At 36.1% G+C, this 27,391-nt stretch overlaps 1 protein-coding gene across 1 annotated transcript in view; it reads left to right on the forward strand.

Annotated features, from left to right (window-relative positions):
- The first annotated feature begins 47 nt into the window (after positions 1-47).
- Positions 48-27,391, forward strand: part of susd2 (sushi domain containing 2) — a 58,565-nt gene continuing 31,221 nt past the window's right edge. Inside the window, exons 1-10 of the mRNA XM_028824100.2 lie at positions 48-619; positions 1,463-1,670; positions 3,147-3,295; positions 4,638-4,805; positions 7,167-7,338; positions 9,083-9,284; positions 14,508-14,593; positions 15,114-15,382; positions 15,633-15,770; positions 25,281-25,421. Of these exons, the coding sequence (XP_028679933.2) occupies positions 547-619; positions 1,463-1,670; positions 3,147-3,295; positions 4,638-4,805; positions 7,167-7,338; positions 9,083-9,284; positions 14,508-14,593; positions 15,114-15,382; positions 15,633-15,770; positions 25,281-25,421 (1,606 nt within the window). The 5' untranslated portion in view covers positions 48-546. The remainder of the gene's footprint in view (positions 620-1,462; positions 1,671-3,146; positions 3,296-4,637; positions 4,806-7,166; positions 7,339-9,082; positions 9,285-14,507; positions 14,594-15,113; positions 15,383-15,632; positions 15,771-25,280; positions 25,422-27,391) is intronic.

Below are 27,391 nucleotides of genomic sequence, written 5' to 3' on the forward strand. Positions count from 1 at the left end.
ACATAAATGAAGCGGGGGGGGGGGGACACGCCCATCACGACGGAAAGTCTCTTGAGTTAAAAAGCACCAGGGTTCGCTATATTTCAAAATCAACTTCTGGCATGTGTACAGTATTGGATAGAGGTTATTTTTCGTAGTGCGTACCATTGCCGTTGCACGTGTGGGAACCAATCAGACGGTAGATTAATATTATGTGACCATTTTTGTGTGTACACGCGTTTTAAGAAAACTAGGCTGTCCACTTGATCGAGACTTTTTGCTTTCCCATCCCGCTGTCTGTCAGGTTTTATGGATCTTGGGTGACAGCATGTGCGTGTCATGTGCGTGTAAAAATACAACATAACAAAAAGACATTCATCGGGAGATAACGACCGAAGAACCAGCAGTTTGATGTGCAGATTCTGGTTTAAAGGGATGTTTAATATTTAACTTATGAGTCAGCGATTGAAGCCCTACCAAAGTAACCTTTGAGACAATTACCTGTACTTGTTACCAACAACTTCAGCAGTAGCGGTCCACTGAAACGGCAACCAATCGGCAACACAGATGTCCAAGCAGCCAGTACCTAGGAGATTCTGCCTGGCGGTCGTGGTACTACTGCTCACCTCGTGTGCCCTGGGTAAGTGTGCTGGCCGAACGTCCTGTGTGTTTCGTAAACGAATCGCGGTCAGTGGGTGTGGGATTAACTGTGAACAATAGACGACGTCTCTACCACCGAACGACATGCCGGGTCACATGGGTTATTTGTGGAGCAAAAAAAAATGAGACAAGACCCCCTTACCTTTGCTCCATATCCATATTTTTTTTCTGAATGACATCCCACAATTGTTGATGGAAATTAGTTTGCCTAATTTGGAGGTTTACACCTGCTATTTCAGATTCTCTTGAAATAATCGGTAGATAAATAGTAGGTGATCAGTCTGTGACACACTGCTTTAACTCCTAAAATTCACACATTGGACTGTATGGGTACTAGTAGCTTTTATGTGTTTAAGGAAAGGAAACAGTTCTAGAGTAAGAAAAAATCACTTCAGCAAATAGACTGTACAGAGAATTGGAGATGCAAAAATTAAATGAATAAATAAAAGGTTTCAAATAGTAACATCACTTAAAAATTATTAAAATCACATTAAGTGTCATGTAGATCCACCACCCTGCATTCAATCCACTAAATGTGGTGTCAGGGGGTACCTCCCCAGGATCAAGGGCTCACCATACTGGGAAGCAATAAAAGGCCTATTCCATTTTTCATTTCTTGACAAAATACTTTTCTTTCTCACAGTTCTTAAAAATAAGTGAATGAGCTCAGATAAGTGCAGAAGTCAGTTTATGAATACAAAGGCCTTGTTTAACCAGTCATTGAATTAACATGCTAAGGAACAAGACTGTCCTCAAGACAGCAACTCTTCTGAATCTGTGGCACCTGCTTGTTTACTAAATCCGGATTAACTTTTCTTTTCAGCATGTGGACAGAGTTTGTGTGCAAACAAATGTGGCCATCGGTTAGAGACATGTTCTTGCCACACAACTTGCGAGTCTTTGTTCGAGTGTTGCGAAGGGTACCGGCAGTTCTGCCTGCAGATTTCCCCTTACTCTGGCACTGTCATGGGGGGTACTGATTTCAGGATCCTACAGGTTGAATTTCCTCCACTTGGTAAAGTTTACTGCAGGTGAGTAGCAAATAGATACTCTTCATACTGAGTCCACACCAGATTTTTTGACTACTATGTGCAGTATCAGGGTTTTGCCGTCTATTGTATCCTTGTGTTACTCTACTGGGAAATCAATTTGTTCTGAATGTGGGGTGTGTGTAAGTGTGAGTGTGACCTGCAACACATTATGAACAGATCCAATGTCTCTGTATGGTATTAGGCTGGTTTAGAAAATGAATGAATCCCACTCAGTGGTTGTTTTGGGGCCAGAGTTGCTAAAGAAAATATCCAGATTATGACCCAAAACCTAACGTGAACAATCAGGTTGGATTTGTGGAGTTTCATTGACTGGGGTGTTGAGATCAATTTTGACTCCCTTTGATGTTACATTTATCGTAGGCTAGTACAGAAAGTTGACAGCTGAAGGAAACAATACAAATAAAAAGAACTGCACTGCACTGCACTTATGTACTTGGATTCTCATTCACACCAGCAAGTGTATTATATATTGGACGGACATTCCTTTTCTTAGTTTTCATAATGCTTTTACAAATGAGCAGACAAGCAAACACCAATTTTTTCCTGTTCTGGACACACTCCTATCATTCATCTATTTTCTAAATCAACAGTTTACTGTAGTGGCAGTAATAGGTCTGGTGTATGAGGCACTGAGGCAATTTAGAGTCACCTGTCAAAATGCCAACATGACTTTGGATAGTTGAATGCTTTTTCTGAGGTACACACATATTCTGCACACTAACCTTTGTCCACTGTCTGTATTAGTACTCATCAGAATTTTCTCTGCATTCCAGCCTGTTCTGACCACATCATCATTCCATGGTGCACATGTTCTTGACAGGTCTCACGTCACCTTGAAATGTGAAATATTGCAGCTGAGTCAGTACACTTGCAAATGTCAGACCTTCCTTTCAAAAGCACATATGACTTTACCAAATAGGCACTATTTCTGTCGTTTTTGTAAATAGGAGAGGTATGGGCATCTATATGCCGCATGTCTAAATGGTTCCTTGTTTGTTTCTTTGTTGTACAATGTTGGGAAATAATCTTGAATAATTAGAAAAGGCATGCTTTTAAATTCAAGCCAGAGAAGCAAAAACCAAGACAAGACCAATGTTCCCTCTAAGCTAAGCACGTGAGCGATCGCTCACACGAATTCAGAGCGTCACTCATACTTCCCGCACGATCACTCATTCCGACGGCGTCGCTCGTACTTATCGCACGATTGCTCACTCCGACCGTCGGAGTTGGTGCTCATAAATTTTTGGCTTAAACAAAATGTCGCTCATAAACAATGTTTTTTGCTCACTATATGCTACTCCTTAGAGGGAACATTGGACAAGACCCCCCAGTGACAGATATGATGGATTTAGCTTAGCATTTAATTCAAGCTACTGTATATGGTACATGGTAAAGTGTTTGTACATAACATATCTAATTTCTTATGTCTGCTTTCTTCATAAATGTGCATTTTAGGTTTAACTCTGAAATTATAACAACTGGCTATGTAGACCAGGAAGGCAAAGGCCACTGCATTTCTCCATTATTGTATGAAACTGGCTGGATTCCTTTTGAAGTTTCCTCCGATGGTACAACATATAACAGGAGTGGATCCTGGTTAGCAGGTACTGTTACTTTTAATTTATATATATAATATATATATATATATATATACTGTATATAACAAGAAAAGTATTGGTAAGTTATATCTGACAAAAACAGAAAAAGGCATTTTTTAGGAGAAAACAAACTTACAGAAAACGTTTATGTTTAATATCTATTGTAAACACACGGGGGCGATCTTGAGCCATGACCAAACCCAAAATTATGCTAAAGGCCAAATTAAGTGAAATAATCCATCCATCCTCCATCTTTCAAACCCACTTATACACAGCAAGGTTGCAGGGAAGCTGGAGCCTATTCCATCAAGCATCAGGTACAAGGCATGAACAAAAACCTGGACAGGTGCCAGTTCAAAGGGTGAAAACACATACACACACACATACACACACACCCATACCAGGGGCCAATTTAGTATCACCAGTCCAGCTTACCTGCATATTTTGAACAGTGGGAGAAAACTGAAGCACCTGCAGGAAACCCATATGGACACTGAGGGAACATAAGCAAAATAATAATATACTTATGAGTAAACGGCTGTTTGGAGACTGCACACAGCAGAAAACAAGCAAAGAAGCAGGTTCTGTGTCCTGTTCATCTGGCAGGGTAACTTGTTCATTGGCCTAACTTTGTGTACTATTTTTAAAGTAATTTCTGTCTGTACTTCCAACTTTCTCTGTTTCATCTAACTTTCTTCTGTCAGTCAAGTGCTTGTTCACAAAAATGTTCTTGGATCTGTACTCACTGAAGCACTGTCCTGTAAAGGTTTTTAGGACCCAGTAATGAACTAATCCTAAGGGCAGTATGAACTGGCAATCATATAGTATGTCAGGGTAAGAAAGGCACTATATAAATAAAATGTATTATTATTATTATCATTAATCTACAACCTGTCTCTGGTCTTGCACCATAAAACATAATGTGCAGTTGTACACCCAAACAACTCATCCTTCACATTGTATACTCAGATAGTTTTAAAATGGTTAAATACAACAGAAATTGGAACAATTGGGTATGTTTTACTGACTGGGATATTAATATCAACTCAAGCTTCCTAAGACACTATATTTGAATTAAGATTGGGAACCAGTTTAAGTTTTAGAAATGGCAGATGACTCTCTGAAGAAATTAATACAACAAACAGATAATTTTTTAGTAAAGCATGGCAAAAACAGGATACTTTAAATATAGGAAAGTAAATAATTTTATTGACAAAAGTAATAAAAAACTTAATATAACTTGGCCTTTAAAATTAGTACTGGTTTACACACTTCAACGTTTACTTATAAAATAAATTATTTATTTTTCTATAACCTCCCAATACTTATTTCTCTTTGTTTCCAATAGTTCATCATAGTAAAGTGAACTCTCAATTTAAAAGCATACTTGAAAATTCAACAAAATGGCAGTACTATGGGACTCCTGGTACAGGAGGATCCCTCACCTTAAAATGGAATTCATCATTCATCATGGAATCGTCTCTGAATGTGGAACTCTGGGGTTACAGGGAAAAAGGTACGTATACATGTCATGTGTAAGACTTAAGGCAGTCATTTTCCTTGCTGTGACCTTAGTATGATGTTCACTTGAATGACATTATATACAATCCATCTATCCACCCATCCATTGTTGAATGTGCTTAATTGGTTTTTAGGGTTGGTAGCCTGTCCAGCTAGCAATGGGTACAAGGCAGGATGCAACACTGGAAATTCTGCACAGATATGCCCATATACTGTGTGACAACTTTATTTGGTACATCTATCAAACAGCAATTCATTCCCCTGTTTGCTTTCAGAACAACCAGAATTCATTAGGGCATGGATTTAATGAGATACTGAAAGTGTGGCACAGGGATGCTGACCCATGTTGACTTTTACATGGAGCTCTATTTGATTTGCTCATTTTCATTTATCTAATTAATGCTTGGTTGGTTGTAATAAAATCTCTGACAATTTAGGTCCATGTCAGCAGAGAAACCTGGAAGCTACACTCATGCACACATCTACAATGGGCCTATTTAGAGTGCCAGTTAGTCTAGTCTTTCTTTCAGAAAAGAAAGTGCTTCACAGGGTCGTCAGGACAGAGGAGAGAACAATTGGTTGTACCCTCCCCACTCTGGAACAAATCTACACGTCCCGATGCCGCAAAAAAGCAATTGACATTTCACAGGATTCATCACATCCCGGTCATTGCCTCTTCCAGCTTTTGCCATCGGGCAAGAGATACAGAGCTATGAAAACTAGGACAAACCGCCTTAAAAACAGCTTTTATCCGAAAGCAATCATGGCCCTGAACTCAGAATAAAACTGCTCCATATTATTCTACCAATGTGCAATATAGACCTTAAGTCAACCAGTGCAATTTGTATATTTATTACTATTAGGTTTGTTATTATTTTCTCTCTTCTTGTCTTTTTGTCTTTTTAACTCTTATTCCTCACACTGAGTCGATTGCACCTTCAATTTCGTTGTTCCTTGGTAAAAGTGACAATGACAATAAAGATCTATCTATCTATCTATCTATCTATCTATCTATCTATCTATCTATCTATCTATCTATCTATCTATCTATCTATCTATCTATCTAGCTATCTACAAGTATGCTATTGAAAAATGTACATGGCTTACAGTACATGTTTGCATAGCTTAGTGTATTTAGATTCTGGCTCAGTAAACAGAGCACTTTACTTTGTTAATTTAATACACTACCACTTCTCCTTTTTAAATATTTTGTAGTTTTCATAGCACATTTTTCTGGTTTCTTTTTTGTATCTCAGCTTTGTTTGGATGCACTCACATTCACAGAAGACACTGTTCAATTTTAATCACCACTTAATAATTTTGTGTTCACCTTTATCATATTTTCTAGTATTTCTCCCAATAAAAAAATGCCATCCTCAGTGTATGCAGAGTCATGTGTGTGTGATTTTTATCTGGATGTCAAGGACCAAAACTCATCTCAATTGATTGTATTTAGGATACTTTGATTAAAAACACAGTGCTTTCCACCTTCATGAGCAAGGCGGGAGCTCTCAAGTTCTTCTCTTAGTTCTTTGTTAATGATCCCTTGTGCAGAATTCCAGAACCTGACAATTATTGTGCTCATTAGAACATCAGAACAGTCTACACGAGAATAGGCCATTCAACCTAATAAAGCTCCACAGTCCTATCCACTTTCTACTTCTAAAAAAGATCAAGTTTAGTTTAAAAAGTTTCAAGGTCGCTGAAGTCCTATTGTCTACCACACTACTTGGTAACATGTTCCAAGAGTCTATGGTTCTCTTTGTAATGAAAAACGTTCTAATGTTTGTGCAAAATTTACCTTTAAGAAGTTTCCAACTGTGTCCCTGTGTTCTTGTTGAACTCATTTTAAAGTCACAGTCTCAATCCAATTCCCTTAATAATTTTGAACACTTCAATCATGTCTCATCTTAGTCTTTTTTTGCTTAAATGACTCTTTTAGTCTTTCCTCATAATTCTTCCCCTGTAGCCTGGAATCAGCCTAGTCACTCTTCATAAATGTGGTTCTGGTGAAATGTTTTGGCCTAGCATGTTACGTGAAGTCAAATGTGTTCAATAATACCAGGTCCTGTATGCATTAATATATTAACATTTAAGCAAGGGTGATCCAGTTCAGTCACAGATGTTTCAGATAGTGTATTATTAATTACCAGATGTTTGATTAGTGTCTGTGAAAAAACTCCTTGCCTAATCGGTTTTACTTTATAGCTATGCATACATTTATAATTCCAAGCAGCATCAGTTTTTGCTTGTTATAATTGCAAATTTAAAAATTTATGTCTTTGAATTACACACATTAAAACTGTATACTCAAAATGACCGATAAATGTTTCCATGTTGTGTCCCTGATGTGAAGGTCATCCCTACTCAGATAACTGGATTCCAGAATGGAAATATTTATACAGCTTACGAAAAGCTGTCCCCAACAATGCCTCCTTCACTTTCTTCCCACAACCTGCCAAGGTTTCCTCAGACTTTGAAGTTGGAGTGTTAAGGCTCAGCCCCAGTAAAGCAGAAGATGGAGAGAGGTAGATTCAACATTGTTTTTAATTTTAATACCAGCACTGTGTTTATTATATAGAAACTGTGGTCTAAAATATAAGATGCTTTAGTGACAACCACAAGACTTAAGGTTCAGTACTTAAACAGTCTCTTTACTTGAAGCACATTTATTCTAAGTAGTCACACTACTATGTAAAAATGTTGATGTCCATTATGAAAGCCACTAAATACAATAAAGGTTGCGCAGTAACAGAAACACAGCAAAGTTAATTAAAAGGGTGCTCATTTGCTCTGTAACAAGAAAAATCTCAACAAAATACTTAATATGTGTTGTATAGTAATTTTATGCAAGCCATATTGATGTGCATTGTATAAACTGAAACAAAGATGTCTACATTTTAAATATAACATTTCTGTTATGCAAGTATATTGTTTTTATAACATACAAAAATATTCTAAATGGACTTTTGCTTTATTTGTAATAATCAAAGCTATAATGTATTAATCAATGATTAGCACTGTTGTTCCCTAACAAATCCAAGTATTGATTCAAATCCTGACCCAGTTATTCTCTGTGTTCTAGTTTCTTCTCGCATCCCAAAGTCATTCATGCTGTGTTAATTGGTAATGTTAAATTAGCCCTTCAAAAAATAGTTTCCTGTAAAATTATGTTTTGCAATGACCAAAGGACTAAATGATCTAATGCAGGAAGGATTTATTTATCAACAATTGTGTATAGAATGTTCAACAGTAAGTGGTGTCAGTGACCTTATAATATTATCGATTACTATTTTACCGATGCCTTTATCCAAGGTGACTTACAGCATTTGAGATACGATCAGTTTCATTTCTTTTGGTTTTCCAGTTTGAGTACAGACGGGTGAAGTGACTTGTTCATGGTCACACAGTGTCCGTCCCAGAATTTGAACTCACAATCTCTGAGTCTGAGGTCCTAGATCCAAAGCCTTAATCACTAAACCACCCTGCCTGCCAATAATATTAACCTTTTGTAGATGATTAAAAAAACAAACCTACAAATATTGTATACAGAAAAGTACTTAGTTAGTTATATAGTACTTCTAATACAATTGATTAACCGACAGCACTATAACTGAGGCCCATTGTCTTATGAAGTATCCCATGCGAAGCTGGGTAACACAGTTAGTACGAAGTATATATGGAAAAAATACAGCATATTATGCAAATCAATTAATATTCTGCTTTTTAGCTATCCTTTATTTTTGTGGAACAATCTTTTTCAATTCAGATCAGAGGAAGCTACAGGCTACTGCAACAGCAGCTTGTGTAAGACAGGTACGGACTCTCAGTTGAATATGGGACCTTAGAAAATACATTGGTTAACTATATGTTGCTGTCCTCAGATACTATTTATTTTCTGGCAGACTTGATGGACACTTTACATTTAAGGGAAATAGACTCATTCTCAAAATGGGAAACTGTTTAGGTGTTTTACATCACCAATGTGCAAATATATGTTTACAAGATTTGGAACAGCAGACCAAACCCAACTGGCCAACCTCCTCCAAAACTGAAAATTTTGTTTTTCATTTGCTGTTATTTGCTAGACATGATCCCTAACCAGTCATATACATTTGTGTTTCTACTCATTTTTTATAGCTGGATCAATCAAAATCCATTCCTTTTCTGTTTAACATTCATTTTTATTATATTTTTCACAGTTACTGGCCACCACCAGTGCCTATCTGCCACATAAGCCTTAATTCACATCTGACTGTTTGCTTCACTCAGGGATGTCACTGCCATTTGGTCCCCAGTTCATGCTCTAGCTTGGCATTTGGAGGAAATATTTAGGAAGAATTCTGCTGCTTGGGCTCAGGAGAAGTGTAACAGTTGGCACAAAGCTGAGGAGAAACTCCCAAACTTTCTATCCGAGATTATTGACTGTCCATGTACACTTGCCCAGGCCCGGGCTGATACAGGCAGGTTTCATGTAAGTATAATTATGAATATGGCATATGAGGAGGCCTAATATTAGTAAGGTAAAATATTTTTACTTAATTGACTTCAGATCTCTCCATGCTTAGCTTGCAACCATTTTAAAACACTCTAGTAGTAGAATTTACAAGTAAATTTTTAAGAAATTTAGAAAATGGGACAGCCTAAAATTGTTTCTAGGCCTAGATTCCTATAGATTTTTTTGCATGAAAAATTAAATTTTTAAGTATTTCTTATTTCCATGCTGTTTTTGTGACATCATCCTGGTAACTGAGGTGCTTCTGTTTTGTAGTCTGTTTGCCACGGACACCATCATGTTGTTTATAGCAACAACTCTAATTGAAAGTTATGTGATTCTGACATTCACAACACTTGGCATCATTGTATTACAGCTGTTTAGGATGCCATTATGCTGTCTAGGACAGGGGTAGGCAACGTCGGTCCTGGTGAGCCGCAGTGGCTACAGGTTTTCATCCAACCCAATTGCTTAATTAGAAACCAATCATTGCCAATCTCAGACCTTATTTAATTTTATGGCTTGTTAGTCTGTGCAATGTAAGGCTCTTATATCGTAGATTTTTTTCCTTTCCAAGGATATCATCCAAATGATATGAAGCCTAAAACAGATCATTTTCAGTCTGTCACATTTTTCTATTAAGTGTTTTATTAAATCAAACAGTACATGATGAACACACACAGATGTAATTGGAAAAAAGCTAGCTGGAGAACTGCTGGCTGCTTTGTCTTTTACATCTTATTGCTAATAAGGAGCAATTAAAACACTGAATGCAGCAGTTTAAGATTGAAATAAGCAATTAAGGTTGGAGAACCTTAACTTTAAGATTGAAATAAGCAATTAAGGTTGGAGAACCTTAACAAGCGAGACCACTAAAATGAAGCATCAAAATGTCACTTAAGCAATATGTGCTTCATCAGCAATAATTGAGTTCTCGTTAAGGAACTGGGTTGGAACAAAAACCTGCACATACTGCGGCTCACCAGGACCGACGTTGCCTACCCCTGGTCTAGGACATCCAACCTTTAAATATCTTAAAGAAAAGGCTCCATCTGAAAAAGAATATACAACTGACTAAACAAGATTAAGGAGTAAGAGCTTGCTTATCAAATTCTACCTTTGATTTTTGGGTTGTTGATTTGGTTTGATATTTTGGCACTTTCTGTCTCTAGCTAGTTGGAGTACTTTTAAGAGTTCACCTTTAAACTTGTTTCATTCTTGGCTGCCCCCAAACACTCTAAACAGTGATCACTGTGAAGAGTCTGGCATTATATCATATATATATATATATATATATATATATATATATATATATATATATATATATATATATATATATATGAAGAAGTTCTATGTGGCTATAGATAAGTCCAGGCAATAAAATGATGTCTTTAAAAAGTTATTCTTGTGAAATGATGCTGAATTATAAAATAGGCTTGAATGAAATTTAGACAGTGGGCTTTCATTAACTTGAAGAAAGGCCTATTACTGAGTTTCATACCAATAAAGACAGAATGCTCTGCTGTCTGAGTGGAGAGTTGGTAGTGATGCAATAACCTGTTTCATATAGATCAGGCCTATACTGAGAGTGCAGCATTTGGGGATCAAATGTGCGGTACCCCCAGGAGGCTGTGCTACTTGGGGCTGTAAACTGAGGACAACCTCTAACAATGAAATCACCACCAGAAACCTCCAGCCAAGTGAAAATAATTAAGAGAACAGAGATACAGGAAACAGTTCATATTGGACAAAAGAAGGTCCAAATGGATTGGTTGGATATTTGAGCGGCAGAGATTTAACTTGTTTTTGGGGACATAAAAAAAAAATGAAATTCAGAGACCTACCAACGGGTTGGTACACAGAAAATCTAGAGTCATTAGTAAACTAAACCAAGACACTCTGAAAACTATTATCAAAATGAGGTTAAAACTAAACAAAATTCTCATATTGATTTTAAAGTGTCTGATGATCTTTTCTAATATTTCTCAAAGTGTGGACCTCTTACATGGTGTGCTGTCTTCTTTTATATTGGCAACATAATGATGTTACATGCTCTGTGTCACCAACACATGTGAGTAGCAAAGGCTATCTTTGCCATGAACAACACAGAGGTGCCAATGAAAGGCAAGATGGTAGTGTCCACAAAAAGAAAAAGAAAAATAAGACATAAAAATGACATGATATCACCCAAAAAAATGATAAAAATAATCAAAAACACAAATAGTAATAGATGCCCTCCAAAAAATTATACATGAACAAAATCGGTTTTGACACCTGCTATGTGGAAGAGATAACTTTTGAAGGTAAAGACAGATGTAGAATGTAGTTGGTTTATTAACACTAGCATGGCGAATTGCTTGCGTACTCAAATGTCGATTGACATTTAAGCTTGAGTTTTTAACTCATTGACAGCCACATGTAAACTGAAAGCTTTTTTTTTCTTTGGTTATATTCTTGAATAAAAGCACACATTTATTTGATATTTGGACTAAAGTCTTCACATATTATACACTTCACGTCATTAGTTTCTGCTTTAGGTATGTGTTCAGCAGTTCTTACATTTCTCGCATTTCCATTCATCCTACACTTACCCAGATCTTTGTAGACACGGAACACACATGAAATGCATGTATTCCAAATAATGATATACTGTATAATTTACCCTATACAACTCCAGATCTCACACGCAGATAATAAGGAGCCTTGGTTTGAGCTGGAAGAACATTTTGCACGGGCTTGAGCTCCATCAAGGTGGGGGATGGGACAGCAGGCTGCTTTCTGCTTGTGGTGATCGATACATTTACAAAACAAAAGACGCTTATGGAGAGGTGCAAAGGGATTTAAGGTGGGCCAGGATTACAAGTTTTTTTTGTAGGTTTCAGGAATCCTAGTGTTAAGAAGCAGGTCTCCCAATGTATGCTAGTCCACTTTTCAGTGTGGCTAGAGTGACTCACAAGGGTATTTATTTTGGTTTTGTGACCTTTGTTGAGTTTACTGTAATACTTCTTTTCTCCAATATCCTTGTGGTGAGCATTATATAGCATTGCATACTTACCACAGACAAAAAAATAAGTCCTAGTGTTTTGTAACATTTTAAAATATACATCAAGCAAATGTCTTAAAAATCAAGTTAACCTATAAAAGACACAGAACATACAGTACACAAACCTGTGCGATGACTGATTTGTAGGCCTGCATAAGCAGGCTGGTTTCCCCAACATTACCTTCCTACATTTTCCTCATTTCATGTTGTTATTAGTGTTAAGACCAATTCTTATTTCATCCACTATGGCCTCCATCCCATTTTTTTAGTCTCTTTGTTGTCTTGCTGTCCACTGTCACTCTCTGAATACACTGTTTCACCTAATCATTGTCCTTTAACAAGTCCACTTGCTCAGTCCAACACAACCTATTTCTCCACTACACGATTCATCACGTCAACTCAGTTATGTTAGATACTGATTCCCAAACTATATTTGTATAAGGCATCATTCAGCTGACATGTGACATGGATTTCAGTGAACAATAATATAAAAGGAGTTGACTGACGTATACATTTGCTCATATTGAGTTGCATTTGCATGTTCTTTTGCACCATTTGTTCTTAAATGTATTTGTTATTTTATTTGGCATTGTAGCATTCTTTGCCAGTAAAGGATTCATTTGTATATGGGCAGCTACTTATATTGGCTGTGCCTGTTGTATTTTATAACACCATATGCTGCTTCTTTTGTCTTCAGTTTTGCTGATAAACTTTTTTCTTTCATTACTGTTACATATTCACTGGTTGTGGCAATATCAGTTAGATCTCAACTTTTATTTTTAATTTTCCATGATGAATTCTTCCTTACCAGCCATGTACCAGGCCGTGAATGTGTTCTTGCTGTTCATTCTCAAGCGCTACAGACAGATGTTCAGCCATGCATGTTTAAAAAAAAAAACAACAAAAAAAAGTCTTGGGGTTACAATGCCACAGAGAGTTAATCTTGATACACAAGTTATTTTTATAAGTATAAAATCCATTTTTCAGATTAACTGTTTTTAAGATATGGGATGTTATTTTAGACTTTGCCTTGTGCTCCACCTTATATTGTATTTAGGACCCATTCCTGGAGACCATATTGAGGATTATATTCACTGGTGAGCACCTGGTGGCCCATATAGCTCAGCCAAAAGAATGTGCATGAAGATGCCATGTTTGTTAAATGGCATTGTCGGTTTGCCGCAGGACAGGGTCACATGAGTGCAACTTTCAGCTGCACAGAAAAAAAAAATAGTTGTTTGTGTGTGTATATACACAGCAACTACTTAAAATTTTCTGCCTTCTTAGATACAGCAGATACTTCAGGGGCTGGAAGGCTACATTCTTACTATTTTGACATGATATTGTCCCCTACGCCTTATTAATACTGTAATTTCTTGAGTAACAGGATAAAAAAAATAGGAGGTCAAGTTACTCTGTTAGGGAAAAAAAACATTTATGGTTTACAGGTGTCAGATGGCAGCTGTGAAGGTAGAGATGTTGAAGGACCTCATGGCTTTTTCCACTAAAGGGAGCAGGGGTGATCATGAGATTCGTACAGTATATGAATTAGTTTAGTGGTGGCAGTCCTACTGGCATTTTTACAAGACATTTGTGATGAAGTAAAGCAAAGTCGATTTCCTGCTTTATACTATACACTGCCACATTCACATATTGACTAAAGTGACAGGTACAAGTGACTAAAATGAGGTTCTTGGATAAAGTTGCTGGTCTAATTTTTCACTGCAGAATGACGAGCTTGACAATCCAGTAGAACATTTTAGCAGAGCCACTGGCCATATGCATAAAGAGAGAATGGTTGAGGGATTTGAGTGTTTAACGGAAATGCTACAGGGAACGTCTCATAGGAACTTTACCGGGACACTCAAGAAAACATGTAGCACTAATTGAAAGAACTGAATTTCTCAGCTTGCCATAGTGCCTGGAATTTCCTGCTCGATCTGTTTGTACTATATTCTCCATCGGAAACTGATGGAAAATTAGTAAATTAACCAAAGGCTGAAAATCTCTGGAATCAGACCTGCAAATTGTGCTGCTTACCTAAAATCTCTGTCATCTGCTGGAAGAACTGGCCACCTGACTGTACGTTCTGCCTGTTACACTGGAATACTGAGTAATTCTGTGGAGTAATTATTTCTGTATTTGTTGTCACTTTGCAGACAGACTATGGATGTGACATTGAAAAGGGCAGTGTGTGTACATACCACCCAGGAGCAGTACACTGTGTAAGAGCTATCCAAGCCAGGTGGGTGATAGTGTTTATGTATGGCACCTTTATAGACCTGTCTGAGTTTTCTTCTTTCTTTTTCTGTATTTATGTTTACTCTCATAAAGTCTATCAGTGGCTATTAAAGTCTCTTAATCCTGGGAACATATTTATAAGTAAGTAAACATATTATAAATAAGCATCCAGACGTACAATGGCCCCTTCAGTGATGTCATAACAAGGAGGCTGTTTTGCAAAAACAGGAAAGATGACAGAATAATTCTAATCAGAAAAAACAGTAAGTAGAGTAACAGTGTAAAAAAATGAACTGGTTGCAAAACCTGACAAACCTTAAATTCTACAACTGATAGAGTCCTACAACAGACCTTATTACAGAGTTCATCAGGTTTGGAGCCACAAAACTAAATAAATAGCCTATCATTCATTTGGTTAGTCTAAATGTTTAGTTTCTTCCTTTTCTATATAGCTCACTCTTATTATGATGGATGGTGTTCTGAATAAATCATACACTTCACTAAACCATTTTGTTTCTTTCAAGCCCTAAGTATGCAGCGGGACAGCAGTGCTGCTATGATGCTTCTGGAGCACAGGTATTGACAGCAGATTCCATTGGAGGAAGCACACCTGACAGAGGCCATGACTGGGGTTCACCACCTTTCAAAAAGCCTCCTCGAATTCCAGGGGTGTCCCACTGGCTCTACGATGTCATCAGTTTTTACTACTGCTGCCTGTGGTCTAACAACTGTCACTTATACTTCCTACATCGGCCGTCAAGTGACTGTAGGACATACAAGCCTCCTAGAGTGGGTAAGTGCTTAGCAATCATTTTGTCAACAGAAATATTATGAAGTGTGGGGACTTTATTTCAAAAGAAAAAAATGTGGAATGGAACTTCTGAAAGTGACTAAAGTATCAAAAAATCAAGAAAAGCAACCACTAGGCAGCAGTAGACAGCTGTAGGAGTTAAATATGTCTAAGATGCCTGCATCAGTTTTCTGATGCATGTACTCTCTGTGCTAAGTAACTATTGTTTTAATTTTGATATCTGATATTGCAGGAACTGTCTTTGGAGATCCCCATTTTGTAACATTTGATGGTTCCAATTTCACATTCAATGGAAAAGGCGAGTACTATCTCCTTCAGGCTACTCACAAAAACCTCACCATTCAAGGGCGAACTCAGACTTTGTTTGATGGTAAGTGCATTCTTTGTAGACAAAATCTGTTTCTTGTTGTATGCACTGTTCATCCTTGAAATAATTATATTAGAATGAGATTTGCATCACAAACACAAACTAATAATGCTAGGAGAATTTAGCTGCATCTTTAACCATATGATCAGGTATGCTATAGACCTTGAGCCCAGCTACCAGGGAGGTAGTGAGAAATACAGGAGGAGTTGGATTCTTTGACCCAAGACAAAAAGCCGTATCCAACTTGCCACAATTCATAAAACATATGTTAAAACATATGTTGATATTTTAAATCTCATACACAATAAACATTGACTTGGCTGTAATAGACCTGTAACAGGTAAAGAAATTGATAAGGTTGTGAATTTGTATGTTTTATGCTGTAAATTTCTTGCTAAGAAGCATCTAGACATGACCATTAATTTGACTCACACCATGGTGTGATGTTGTACTGAAAATTTCATGGCACATATTACTGTCCTCATAAAACAGAAAAATCTGTTCATTGGTATGTTACAGATAGGTTCCATTAAACACAGATTTATATTCCATTACTTTTTTATATTCATTCTCAAAAACCGCTTAATTCAATTTCTGGGCTGTAAGCTGAAGGAGGTGGTGGGAGGGGGGGTTGTATTTCAGTATGCCGTGTATGTGTTTTAGTATTTAAGTACTTCAAACATTTAATTCATTGCATGCAGCCTGTAAAATATCATTGCTTTTTGTACTAAGCTGAAGTAAAACACAACTCATTACTAATCCATCTATTCATCCAACTTCTAAACCTGCTTTATGTTCAGAAGGGTTGCAGGGAAGCTGGAACTTATCCCAGCATCATACATGTGCAAAGCAGGTGGACATACATATTCAAAATTCCCATTATTACTATTGATAACCTGTTTAAGTGCAAAGGAATAGAGTTTTCTGTAAAATTGTGTTTCACACTGAGAAACGGTTACTTTCTAGTTGTTGGGGATCTTTAAAAATCCCTTCCCCGGCCCAAAGTCATCTATAATCTTCTTTGTAAAGGCCTCAGAGAACTCTCTCCATTTAAGCATGGTGATAACACACACTTCAACAGCAAAGAGCAAACCAAACTAAATGTCTAAGGTTTAAATAAAACAGGATTATCCAAGTTCCTCTCTTATAATCTGCTACTCATGTACACAATCTGCACCTGATTGTCATTTTAGGTATCTGAGGTAGTGTGCTTTTATATTTATATGGAGACAGAGGCATAGCATGCAGGTTCCATACATACACTGGAACACTGGATCCTTGAACTTAATCAATGCTAATGAAACCTGTTACCCCTTTACACATACACCAATGTTAAAAAGTTTGAAATCACCTAGAAATGTTCATATTTTTAATAGAAACTAGGGGGCTTCGCTCGCCAACCCCTGTGTTGGTTAATCGGATATACAATTTTAATTTTTTTTTTTCTTTGGAATTGTTTCAATTTCATTATTTGCACTTTTACTTTAAAGCTTCATTAAAAACAATATTTTTTGGAGACACATTGTGACAATGCAACGTATAACTGCCCGTAAGTGAATATTGTTTCTGTTTCTCTAATAAATAATCCGACTTTTTCTAATGTTTGTCCCTGTGATTTACTGATTGTCATAGCAAAAGCTATTCTCACGGTACTCTGTGAACATTTTAATACTAATGACATATCACAATCTCCTTTGGTGTGTAATGTTATCCGCGGAATATATACATTACCTGTCTTTTTGCTTGTTAAAATTTGCATCGCTTCTCTGTAATCATCAATATACACCTGACCGAATTGTGTATTCTTTGAAATTTAACTTGTTGTTGCTTTAACTGTTTTGGGACCACAGATTCTCATAGCGTATGATCCATTATTGTGTAAATCCACGTTTTGTGCATTGAATGATGCAAATGCGAAAAGACTTTGTTGTCTACTCTTTGATTTTTATTTCTGACCTCGATTTGTCCTGCTATTTTTTCAATTACACCTGGTTCTGATGATTACTCACCTTTTGTTTGTGGTAATGCAATCTTTTCTATCTTTTCTTTGATACTGTAGCGACTGACATGATAAAGTGTCACAAAAGTTTTACTTGAACAATCGCCGACTTCCTAACCCCAAATACAACTTTCTAGCATCCTCTTTTTTTTTCTTTTAAAAAAATGTAAAAAACATTGCATTTTTTGGCTTGAAAAATTACATTTTTATTAAATCTCCTCTTTCTACTGTAAAACATGCAAAACATTAAAAGTACAAAGTCAGAAGTATAAAAAGTACAATAATCACACAAATAATAATAATGATGATGAATAATAATAATATGAAATTAATAATACTAATGATGATGCTAATACCGTATATACTGTGAAAATGTGTTTTTGGTGTGGTATATCTTTGTACAGGAAAACTGCTTAGGTGTACACTGTCATCTAGCCAACTCTGTTCAGCATAACGGTTCATCTCAACAACAATTCTTTCAATTACGTCATCATCAAGAAATAATTTCAAGTAAATGGATCTTGGCTGTCAACGTTCAGTTTTATTCCTGTCTGCCCCATAAAATCAAAACGAGGTGGTGCTGGTTTATTTGCAGCAAGGTCAACAAAAACCCAAATGTAAGCATCACTTTCAGAATCCCTTTTTGGTTTCACTTCAGTTTCACTGAATGAGGACAGATTCACGTTGTCATTATTGCTGATGAGAGGCCCCTCAACATCACAGCTCATATCACTGTCAAGAGCGTGCAATACCTGGGCTGCTGAAAAACGTTTCTTACGACAAGCCATTATGAGTGTAGGAGAAGATGCATCTACACTGTTGCACAGGTAACATTCGGACTTGATGCGTACTTAAGACACGCCTATACTGTTGCTACAGTAATTCTCGGGACTAATGCTGTTTGTACTTTTACAGCCTGAGTAATCCTTGAATCTAATGCTTATGTGAGATGTGTCTATACAGTTGCCTGAGTAACACATTAGGACTAAAGCTTTCAACACAGTTTTCACAGCCCAACTGATGTTCGAGTCTAACGCTAAGGAGGTTAAGGTCTTAAGTTCTACAAAATCTTTCAGTACCCCAAAGATGGTATACAACAAGAAGAACTGCAGCTTTCCTTTGCAATGAGGTTACACTCAGAAGTGAAAGTTTAAAAAAATGTTGCATGTTTCCAGTCAGGTTACAGTAATTTTTTAAAACCTTAATGAAGACAATCCAATCAATAGTCGCTAAGGTTACTGAACATGTATTAAACAAATTATTATAAATCAATTCATTATATTAACCAAAGTTACACTATTTAAAACCAATAATAAAAAAAAGAGTAAAACTGATTAAAGAGTATGCCTATTTGATATCAACACCACAGCTCTCATCTGCATACACCAATACAATATATTTATAATTACACTTTTTACATAATCATTAGTATGTTATTAATATTCAGCATACCATATATTGCATGAATCAGGGCTGTATAACTTCTTTTCTAGCAGCAGCATAAATTCACAAATCAGCAGTGTACAACATCTTATTTTTTTTCTGTCCTCACCATCAATAAACATAACAAAACCTGCCTCTTCTCTGCATGTATCATTTGTCCCTCAAAAAATGGTGGCAAATTTAACTTGGTTGTTTCTTTATACTTCATTAAAAGATAAAAAATTGGGAGTATACATGCCAAGTAAATAATTACCTGTAAAGCAGAAGGAAGCTATGTCAGATCCTCAACACTAACACTTTTCACTTTATTCAGTATGCCTTACATCCATCCATCCATTATCCAACCCGCTATATCCTAATTACAGGGTCATGGGGTTCTGCTGGAGCCAATCCCAGCCAACACAGGGCGCAAGGCAAGTAAAATATGGAAACAATTGTACTATGTATTCTTAGTGGCTTTGAATAAATGCATAAGCTAAAACTGCATGTAAAGGTTTGGTGCAGTTTGGGAGAGACAAGTCTTCTACCTCTAGCTATGTTTGTCTAAGGTATCCGTACTAACTCTGTAGTTCACCTTAGAAGAATGGTAAAGAAGTGTAGTAGGGGCAAATTCCCAGACCTGTTAGAAGTATAACTTTGAAGTAGGTAGAATTTTAAGGTTTATGTGGGGAAAAAAATAAACTGTTACCATCCTGCCTACTGAATAGTTAGGTGGTTCTGATTTTGGGTATGTGTCTACACTTCCAACAGCAGCAATTTTATTGTAGTCCATTAGTTAGTCTTGCTGGATAGCCAAAATTGCAGTATCTTGGGGATGAGGTACTAAAATAAATGACAAAGTGCATTTTCAACAGCAATAAAAATACATAGAAACTGACTTTATAAATAAAAAAGGTGTCTCCAATTTTACTTCCATGAAATACTCCAGGGCCAGTCACTGAAAAGCAAAGCAATCACAAACATATATTATAGGGATCAAAGTGAAAAATATCAAACATTTTTGCACTGTGTTAAAAACTTTATAAAAAGCAGTTAATCTTAAATACAGCTTTAGAAATGTGACTCTCAAGTTTTCGTATAATGTAGTTGGTCTGTGCTTCACCCACTGAATCTTCAGTATATGTTATGTTGCTGAATTAGGTGTCTCAACAAACGTTTGTTAAGTGTTGACAAATGCACAGCCTTTAGGGATATTGCATAAGTGGGGTGGCAAAGATCTTGAGAGAAGCGCGTACTTTCTTTAATAGAAGTTTCTCACCAGTTTGCCATAATTCTTGAGGACCCTTAGGAAAATGGTGCAGTCAACAGATACTAAAGTGACTGAACATTACAGTGACAGTATTACCTTCAGGTATAAAGATGGACCACAAGATTTTTGTATTCTTATAATATAAATGTATGTTACTTCAAATTTTCATGCAAAGGGTTTCCTCTCTGAATTACACATTTGTCTAATGGATATTCTTTTTTAACATTTTATTGAATTTATTAAAATCAAATAACATTCCATACAAGCAAGTCAAATTTTACAAAACTAGGTTTGAATCAAATCAACCCCCACCTATGAGAAAGAGTTCAACAGACTAAAAGTTTAATGGATATTCTAAGTCCTGCTACAATTCATGTGTTGTATTCAAGTTTACCCAATGGGTGCATTGCAAAGCTACAGTAAAGAGAGAACAAAAGCTGAAACACGCTAATACTGGGCTTCAACAAGACTAGAGAGTGATTAAGTAGGATTGGAGTGATGAGAACTGCAGTAAGTAGTAATGCTGTCTATATACCACTCTTCAACAAAAGATGGTTTATGTTACTGAGATTGTAAAGTTCTAGCAGGATTGTGTCCACTGGAATACTTTGTTGAAAGAGGGAAAGGAGATAGGGAAAACCACACTACCAGTAGCAGAGCACCTGGCATGCTAGTGTTTGAAGGTCAAGGATCATGTAGGGCCTTTGTCCCCAGCAGTGATTGCCTCTAGACTGAAAACCCTAAAGGCACCACACCAGAGACAGAGAGAGAGAGAGAAGGAACCTAAAGCAAGTTCTACAAAGTGCTAGAGATTCACAGAAAAAAAAGAAATCGCACAGATAATCATGAGACAAATTTGTACACAATTGGTGTGCCATAGCAGCTAAATATCTAATAGAGAAACCATAAAATGCATGTTCAGTACAACCCACTACCCTATTATCAAGTTATATAATCTATATAATGCAAATTTACTGCAGAAATAAGTTAATAATTATACTCTATATAAAATGCATGGGTATGGTGAAAAGGTGGTATATAAAATAAAGTGTGTTAGGTTATTGTTTTATAGAGGAAGCTCATTTATATTACAAAAGTTGGAATTCAGTTTCAAACAGATGTTTTTCATTTCATTGTTGGATTACTTGAGAGGAAACAAAGTGTTGTAGACAGAAAAAAGGCAAATTGAGATGGGACAAAAGTGATCTTATTTTAAGCCTGAGGGAGTTACAAGCTCAGATACACTGAACTGACTCAATCAGAGCACTGTAGTGTTAGGTGCAAAAAGATGACTATAAGACTTGAGAAGATGAATGGTTAGATTGTCAAATTAATATGTAGTGAGCCTAGATTGAGGGTAATGGTGATTCAGATCACATTTTAATAAAACGTTCAGGATTGAATGTGTAGACACAACTAAGTGAGGGCGATGCTATAAAAAGGAGGAGTGCTGAATTGAAGATAGGACTCTTGACCAATGAATGAGGGGAGTGGTGGCTCTTCAATTCAAAGTGCAGTATTATGTAAATGTATTTCCTATTTATGATGTGCATGACTTTCCCCCAAGTATGTGTTTAACAATAGTTTAGCAAAAATGAATGCGTTTTGCACATTTTGAGCATTGAACGTGATAACTGACGCATGCAATATGAGATTTTATTTTTGCTTTTTGCATGGGCATTTTTCACATTATTTGCTGTTGTACAGCAGTAGGCAACTTTGGGTTCTATTACATCATAAACTTTGTTCTTTCCATTCTGCATGAAAACATTAAGATTAAAAGTTATTCTCTGCCATCACAACAAACTACATGGCATAACACACATACACACACATATTTTTGGGCTGAGTATTACTTTAATAACATAGCCTGATTAATTCTGTCAAATACTAATAGATGCTTGACTGAAACATATCATTTATCCGGGTTATACACACATGTTATGCATACATTAACAAACTTTTTTTGATAGATTGCCATGGAGCAGTTCCTGTATTTTTAGCGCTAAATGTCATTTGAATATTTAGCATTTAAGATTCTGAGCTGTCAATTTTTATTTTTTTTGCCTTTCCTCCAAGCTATTGTCAGTACTCCTCCCATAGGTCCCTGAATTGCTTCCATCTGTTTGGCTGTTTTGTTCCACTCTCCTGATGCTAGGTGACTAAAGTGTGTGTTGTGTGCATTTTAATCTCATCAAGAATTGAAATCTTTTCCACTGACAAAACAAATCATGTATGTCATCTGGTTTATTCAACTAGCATTCTTTAACTTTTCATATCTGGACTCTGTGATATTAAACTGCAAAGCAGTTTTATTTAATAGGTTTATATCAGTACTCAAACTACATAGCTTTCGAGCTGCAGCCTTTCTAGAGGAAAAGTCAACATGTCTGACCATACCATAGCGTTCTGTGAAGCATGACCAGATGTGTGTACCCAGTATGAGTCAACAATGAAACAGGCATAATTAAGTGAATAATAAAATGTTGGTATCTTGTACAAATCCATAATTCAAAAACAATAATGAAAAAACAAGCAGCAAACAAACAAAACAAATAATCACAATCAAAAGCATGAGACAATATATTAAAATCAGGAAAAACAAGCAAAGGGGAAAAAAAATCACAAAACTTAGAACAATTAGAGCACAAGTCTTTGCAGGGCCAAGATGCACAATGTTACAGTTAAGGCCACTAGTTAGGCTCCCACTTTCATAACCTGTGTCTTTCCCTTCATGTGATTGCAACCTAATTCATGTTAGACAGCAAGGGGCTGGGGCAACATTCAGACAAAATGGGTAGCTGGGGTTAGACCAAGTATCAGATATCTTACTTTGGTCAAATACATCCTGCTATCTTAAAATGTGCAGCTTTGTTATAAACAACGCCAGTAGTAAATCCGCTTAGTGTAGGGACCCTAAATTATGCAACATTCTTCCAACATTTGTGAAAAAGTTAAATATTTGTTCCGCTGAAAAAGTTAAAGATAAGAAGCAAAACAAAACTCAGCAGGGTCACAGGCATACAGAATTATGCACATTATAAGGTCTGGCCCAGCTCTAAGAAAGTGATGTGCTGGTCTTCAACATAAGCCTTTTATATGTAGTTGTCATGAACAGAGAGAACATGTCATCACAACACAAAGGCAGGAAGCAGTACTTCAGGTATTAAAGCCATTAATCAGTACAACAGCTTCTGTATTAGTGGTAGAACCCACCTGAAATCCCACAGGATGAGAAGTGAACTTCCACTAATACATTTATTTATTCTTGTTTTGTGATATTTTTTTTGCCTTCTTTCAGTTTGCAGTATGTTTATATAATTTTAATTTGTTCATTTTAGTTTTTTGTAAGAAACATTTCTCATTCACATGCTAGGAGAATTGTACACACTCAAATACAGACACAAAAACATCGACACATGCATAGACTCATTGGTATACAAAATACAATATAAAACAAAATCAACAAACCTTTGCATGGAGGACATTTGTTGACTTTCAGATGTAAAAGGTGGATTAGCATCATTTGGCAGAGTACCATTTAATGCTGGATAATCGTGGAGAGAATGCACCATGTTGTGTTATGTGTCAGTACTGTGTGTATGAGTACATTATGGAGTTTATGCATTTTAAATTTCAAATTCACAATATTTTTAGCTGAGAGTATTACATGCATCAATAATTATATGGCAGTTAAATGTGTACAGCTTAAAAAGAAAGATGATAGGTAATGAAAGTTTTACACAAATTTTAGGTTTATACACTGATAACAATATTTTAACTCTGTAATCAGGCAGTATATACTTTCTCCCATCTGCTGGCTACCTGGTAAACCATTCAAAACTTGTGCACCAATATTTCATAAACATTCATATTTACTGTTATCTTTTCTATGCAGTCCCCAATATTTAGTATATTTTGACTGTATCTTATATATAGGCCACCTAAGGAAATTATTTTAAAGTTAATTATCTGGGCAATAATTGTTTATTTGCATGTGGAAACACATGAAGGTCTGTGATACGGTTTGCATATTTGTAGCTAGAGATCCACAAAGGAAGAAAATGAGTCATGTGTCTTAAAATAGTTTGTTATTCCTAAGCTTTTAACAATGATGATAACACCCGGCAGGTTGTCGAAAACTTAAGAATAAAAAACTATTTTAAGATACATGACTCATTTTCTCCCTTTGTGGTTCTCTAGCTACATTATATATATATATATATATATATATATATATATATATATATATATATATATATATATATATATATATATATATACACACACACTTTAATCTAAATTACGCTGTTTATATATCACATTAAGTAAATGATTGTGTACTTACATCAGCATTCACTCAATATTATTAATTGTGGCAATATTAAGTAATGGTAATGTAAAGTTTGTTAAGGCTTATATTTTGATATACTATAAAGAGAAGTGTATATATAGTATAGACATACTACTGTATATATTACATTAAATAAATTAAATGATTATGTTACTTTATACTAGCATTACTCTGTATTTTAATATAAGTAATATTAAGCAAATAGGAATGTAAAGTTTGTTAAGCCTAGGCCTGTTCACCAACATCGTTATTGGTTTTCGTGGGATTGCAATGTCATTTTCAAAAATCCATTTTCTAACCTTGTTTTATTCATTACACAGTATTGGGGAGCTCAAGGCGACTTCTGCTACACAAAGTACAAAGAAGTAACCAGATCCTGAAAGGACACAAATTCCTTCTGACGTACACTTGTAACATTTTACTATGTCTATTGTAATAAATTCTCTCTCTCTCTTTCATATGCATTAGCCAATGCTACCAGATTGTCATCAGTGGTTATGCAGGAGGCAGGCTCTGACATAATTGAGGTGCGCACGTCTGGTTATCTGGAGGTCCTGTTAAACCAAGAAGTCCTCTCTTTCTCTGAACAAAACTGGATGGACCTGAAGGGTAAGACAAATCTGCTGAGGAAGCTTGTTCGCCAAAGTAAGGGACTAAGTTATGTTATGCCTCTCAGCACTTGTAACAGCCAAGGAAAACATCAAAGAAAATCATAGATTAAATGGATTTTAAATGCTTTGAAGCCAGGAGCCTCCAGGCTGTGCAGATACAGTAACTTTAAATGTCACATGTTAAAGTAAAAAGAGACAGTGAGAAAAACACGTTCTGGCCCTCAGCCATATTATATATATATATATATATATATATATATATATATATATATATATATATATATATATATATATATATATAAAACTGTTGTTTTTTGCTGGTGGAGAAGCAATGCAAAGAATGTGAAAGTCATTTAGGTGCTCTGAAAGGGTCTGAAGGTAACAGTGTGTGCAGATGACGCAGGGGTGCACTTCAATTATCAGCAGTGAGCTTGTGTTGTATTCTTAGGCCATATGCAGTTGCTGGTGTGACTCCTGAGTAAACAAGTCACAGGAGACCTAAACAATTACTTGTTGAATCAGAAATATCTTTACAGACTGCATAGCAAATGGCCAAAGGTAACATTTTCATGATCACTGACCTAGTCTAAAATGGTTATATTAGAAAGTTGTCTGTTTTAACCTTCTGGGGAGTGACACTTAGAAGGCTAGGACTACATGTAAAGAATCAAATTTTAAAAATATTATCATATTCATGATCAGCAAACTTGAAATAGAATAAAACAACATTCCATGTGCTTATATTACCAATCCCCATTTTTGTGAAAATGAGTAACTTTGACCCTTGTATCCCATTACAGTGTAAATCATTAGAGCATGTACAACTTCAGGTTCTTCTGATTGTTTTTGCTGAACACACTGGTTGGTTTACTCACTGTCATAAGGGTGTAATTTCCTACAAAAAATATGATAAAAATGGCCTAATATTAGGGTTTTGGGGTCTAGATGGCCAAAAATAGTGGGGAAAGTACTAGACATCAAGACGAGTCAAACGGTATATAATTTGAGGGTGTTTTCTCATACCGGTGAGTAAAGAGGCGGAGGACAGTTTGAAATGATTTCAGAATGTTCATAAGGAGTTCCTATGAACACCAAAATAACTATTTAATAGTATACCCATATGAGGTATGGTTGGGGTTAAATGGAGCCAGAGCCTAATCTGCCAGCACTGAACCCAAGGCAGGAGGGAATTATGGTCCTTTAGACTAGAGAATGCATACAAACACAGCTGCACACATGCACTTTGAAACTAGGGCACAGTTAAGGAGTCAAACAACTGGATTGTGGGAGGAAGTAACATGAAAACTGCACCTACGCAGTAGTTAGCCTGCTTGGATTTAAAACCTAGAGCTCTGACGCTAAGAGATTACAGCATACTCCAATACTCCATTTTCACACCATGTCACTCTCTAATGAAAATAAATTGGTCATTGTAGATAAATCATTGTAGCACAGAAGCCTGAAGCTTACTTGGCAATGTGTAAAGTCAAGCAGCATGGTCTAGCGGTATAGCATTAGAGGGTAAATCGCAAGAAACAAATTGAACTGTAAGTGATTTGAAGTGATATTCACAAAAGAAGGGTTAATTTGATCATTTTTAAAACTGATAAAAATAAAATGTGTTGAATCTTTAATACACTCTATGTACAAGATACATTGACATTTTTATTTATCTTTCCTCTTTTAAGAAACACAAAGGGAGCAGTAAATAAATACAAAGCATGCATTTGGCCTCACTGGGGATATCACACAAACAAGCAACTCTTTCCCATACATCATTATTTTTTGTTTTATCTCATTCCTTTTGAGCATACATTAAAAAGGGTAGAGATTTGATGTAGTATGTAATGAGCAGAGGAAGAGGATACTTAATGCAAAAACAATTAAATAAAAGAAGTAATTAATATATGCAATGACATTGACAAAAGGAACAATTTACAAAGAAAAACAAAAAACCAAACAAATATA

This window comes from Erpetoichthys calabaricus, chromosome 18 (assembly GCF_900747795.2).
Source record: "Erpetoichthys calabaricus chromosome 18, fErpCal1.3, whole genome shotgun sequence".
Classification (NCBI taxonomy): domain Eukaryota; kingdom Metazoa; phylum Chordata; class Cladistia; order Polypteriformes; family Polypteridae; genus Erpetoichthys; species Erpetoichthys calabaricus.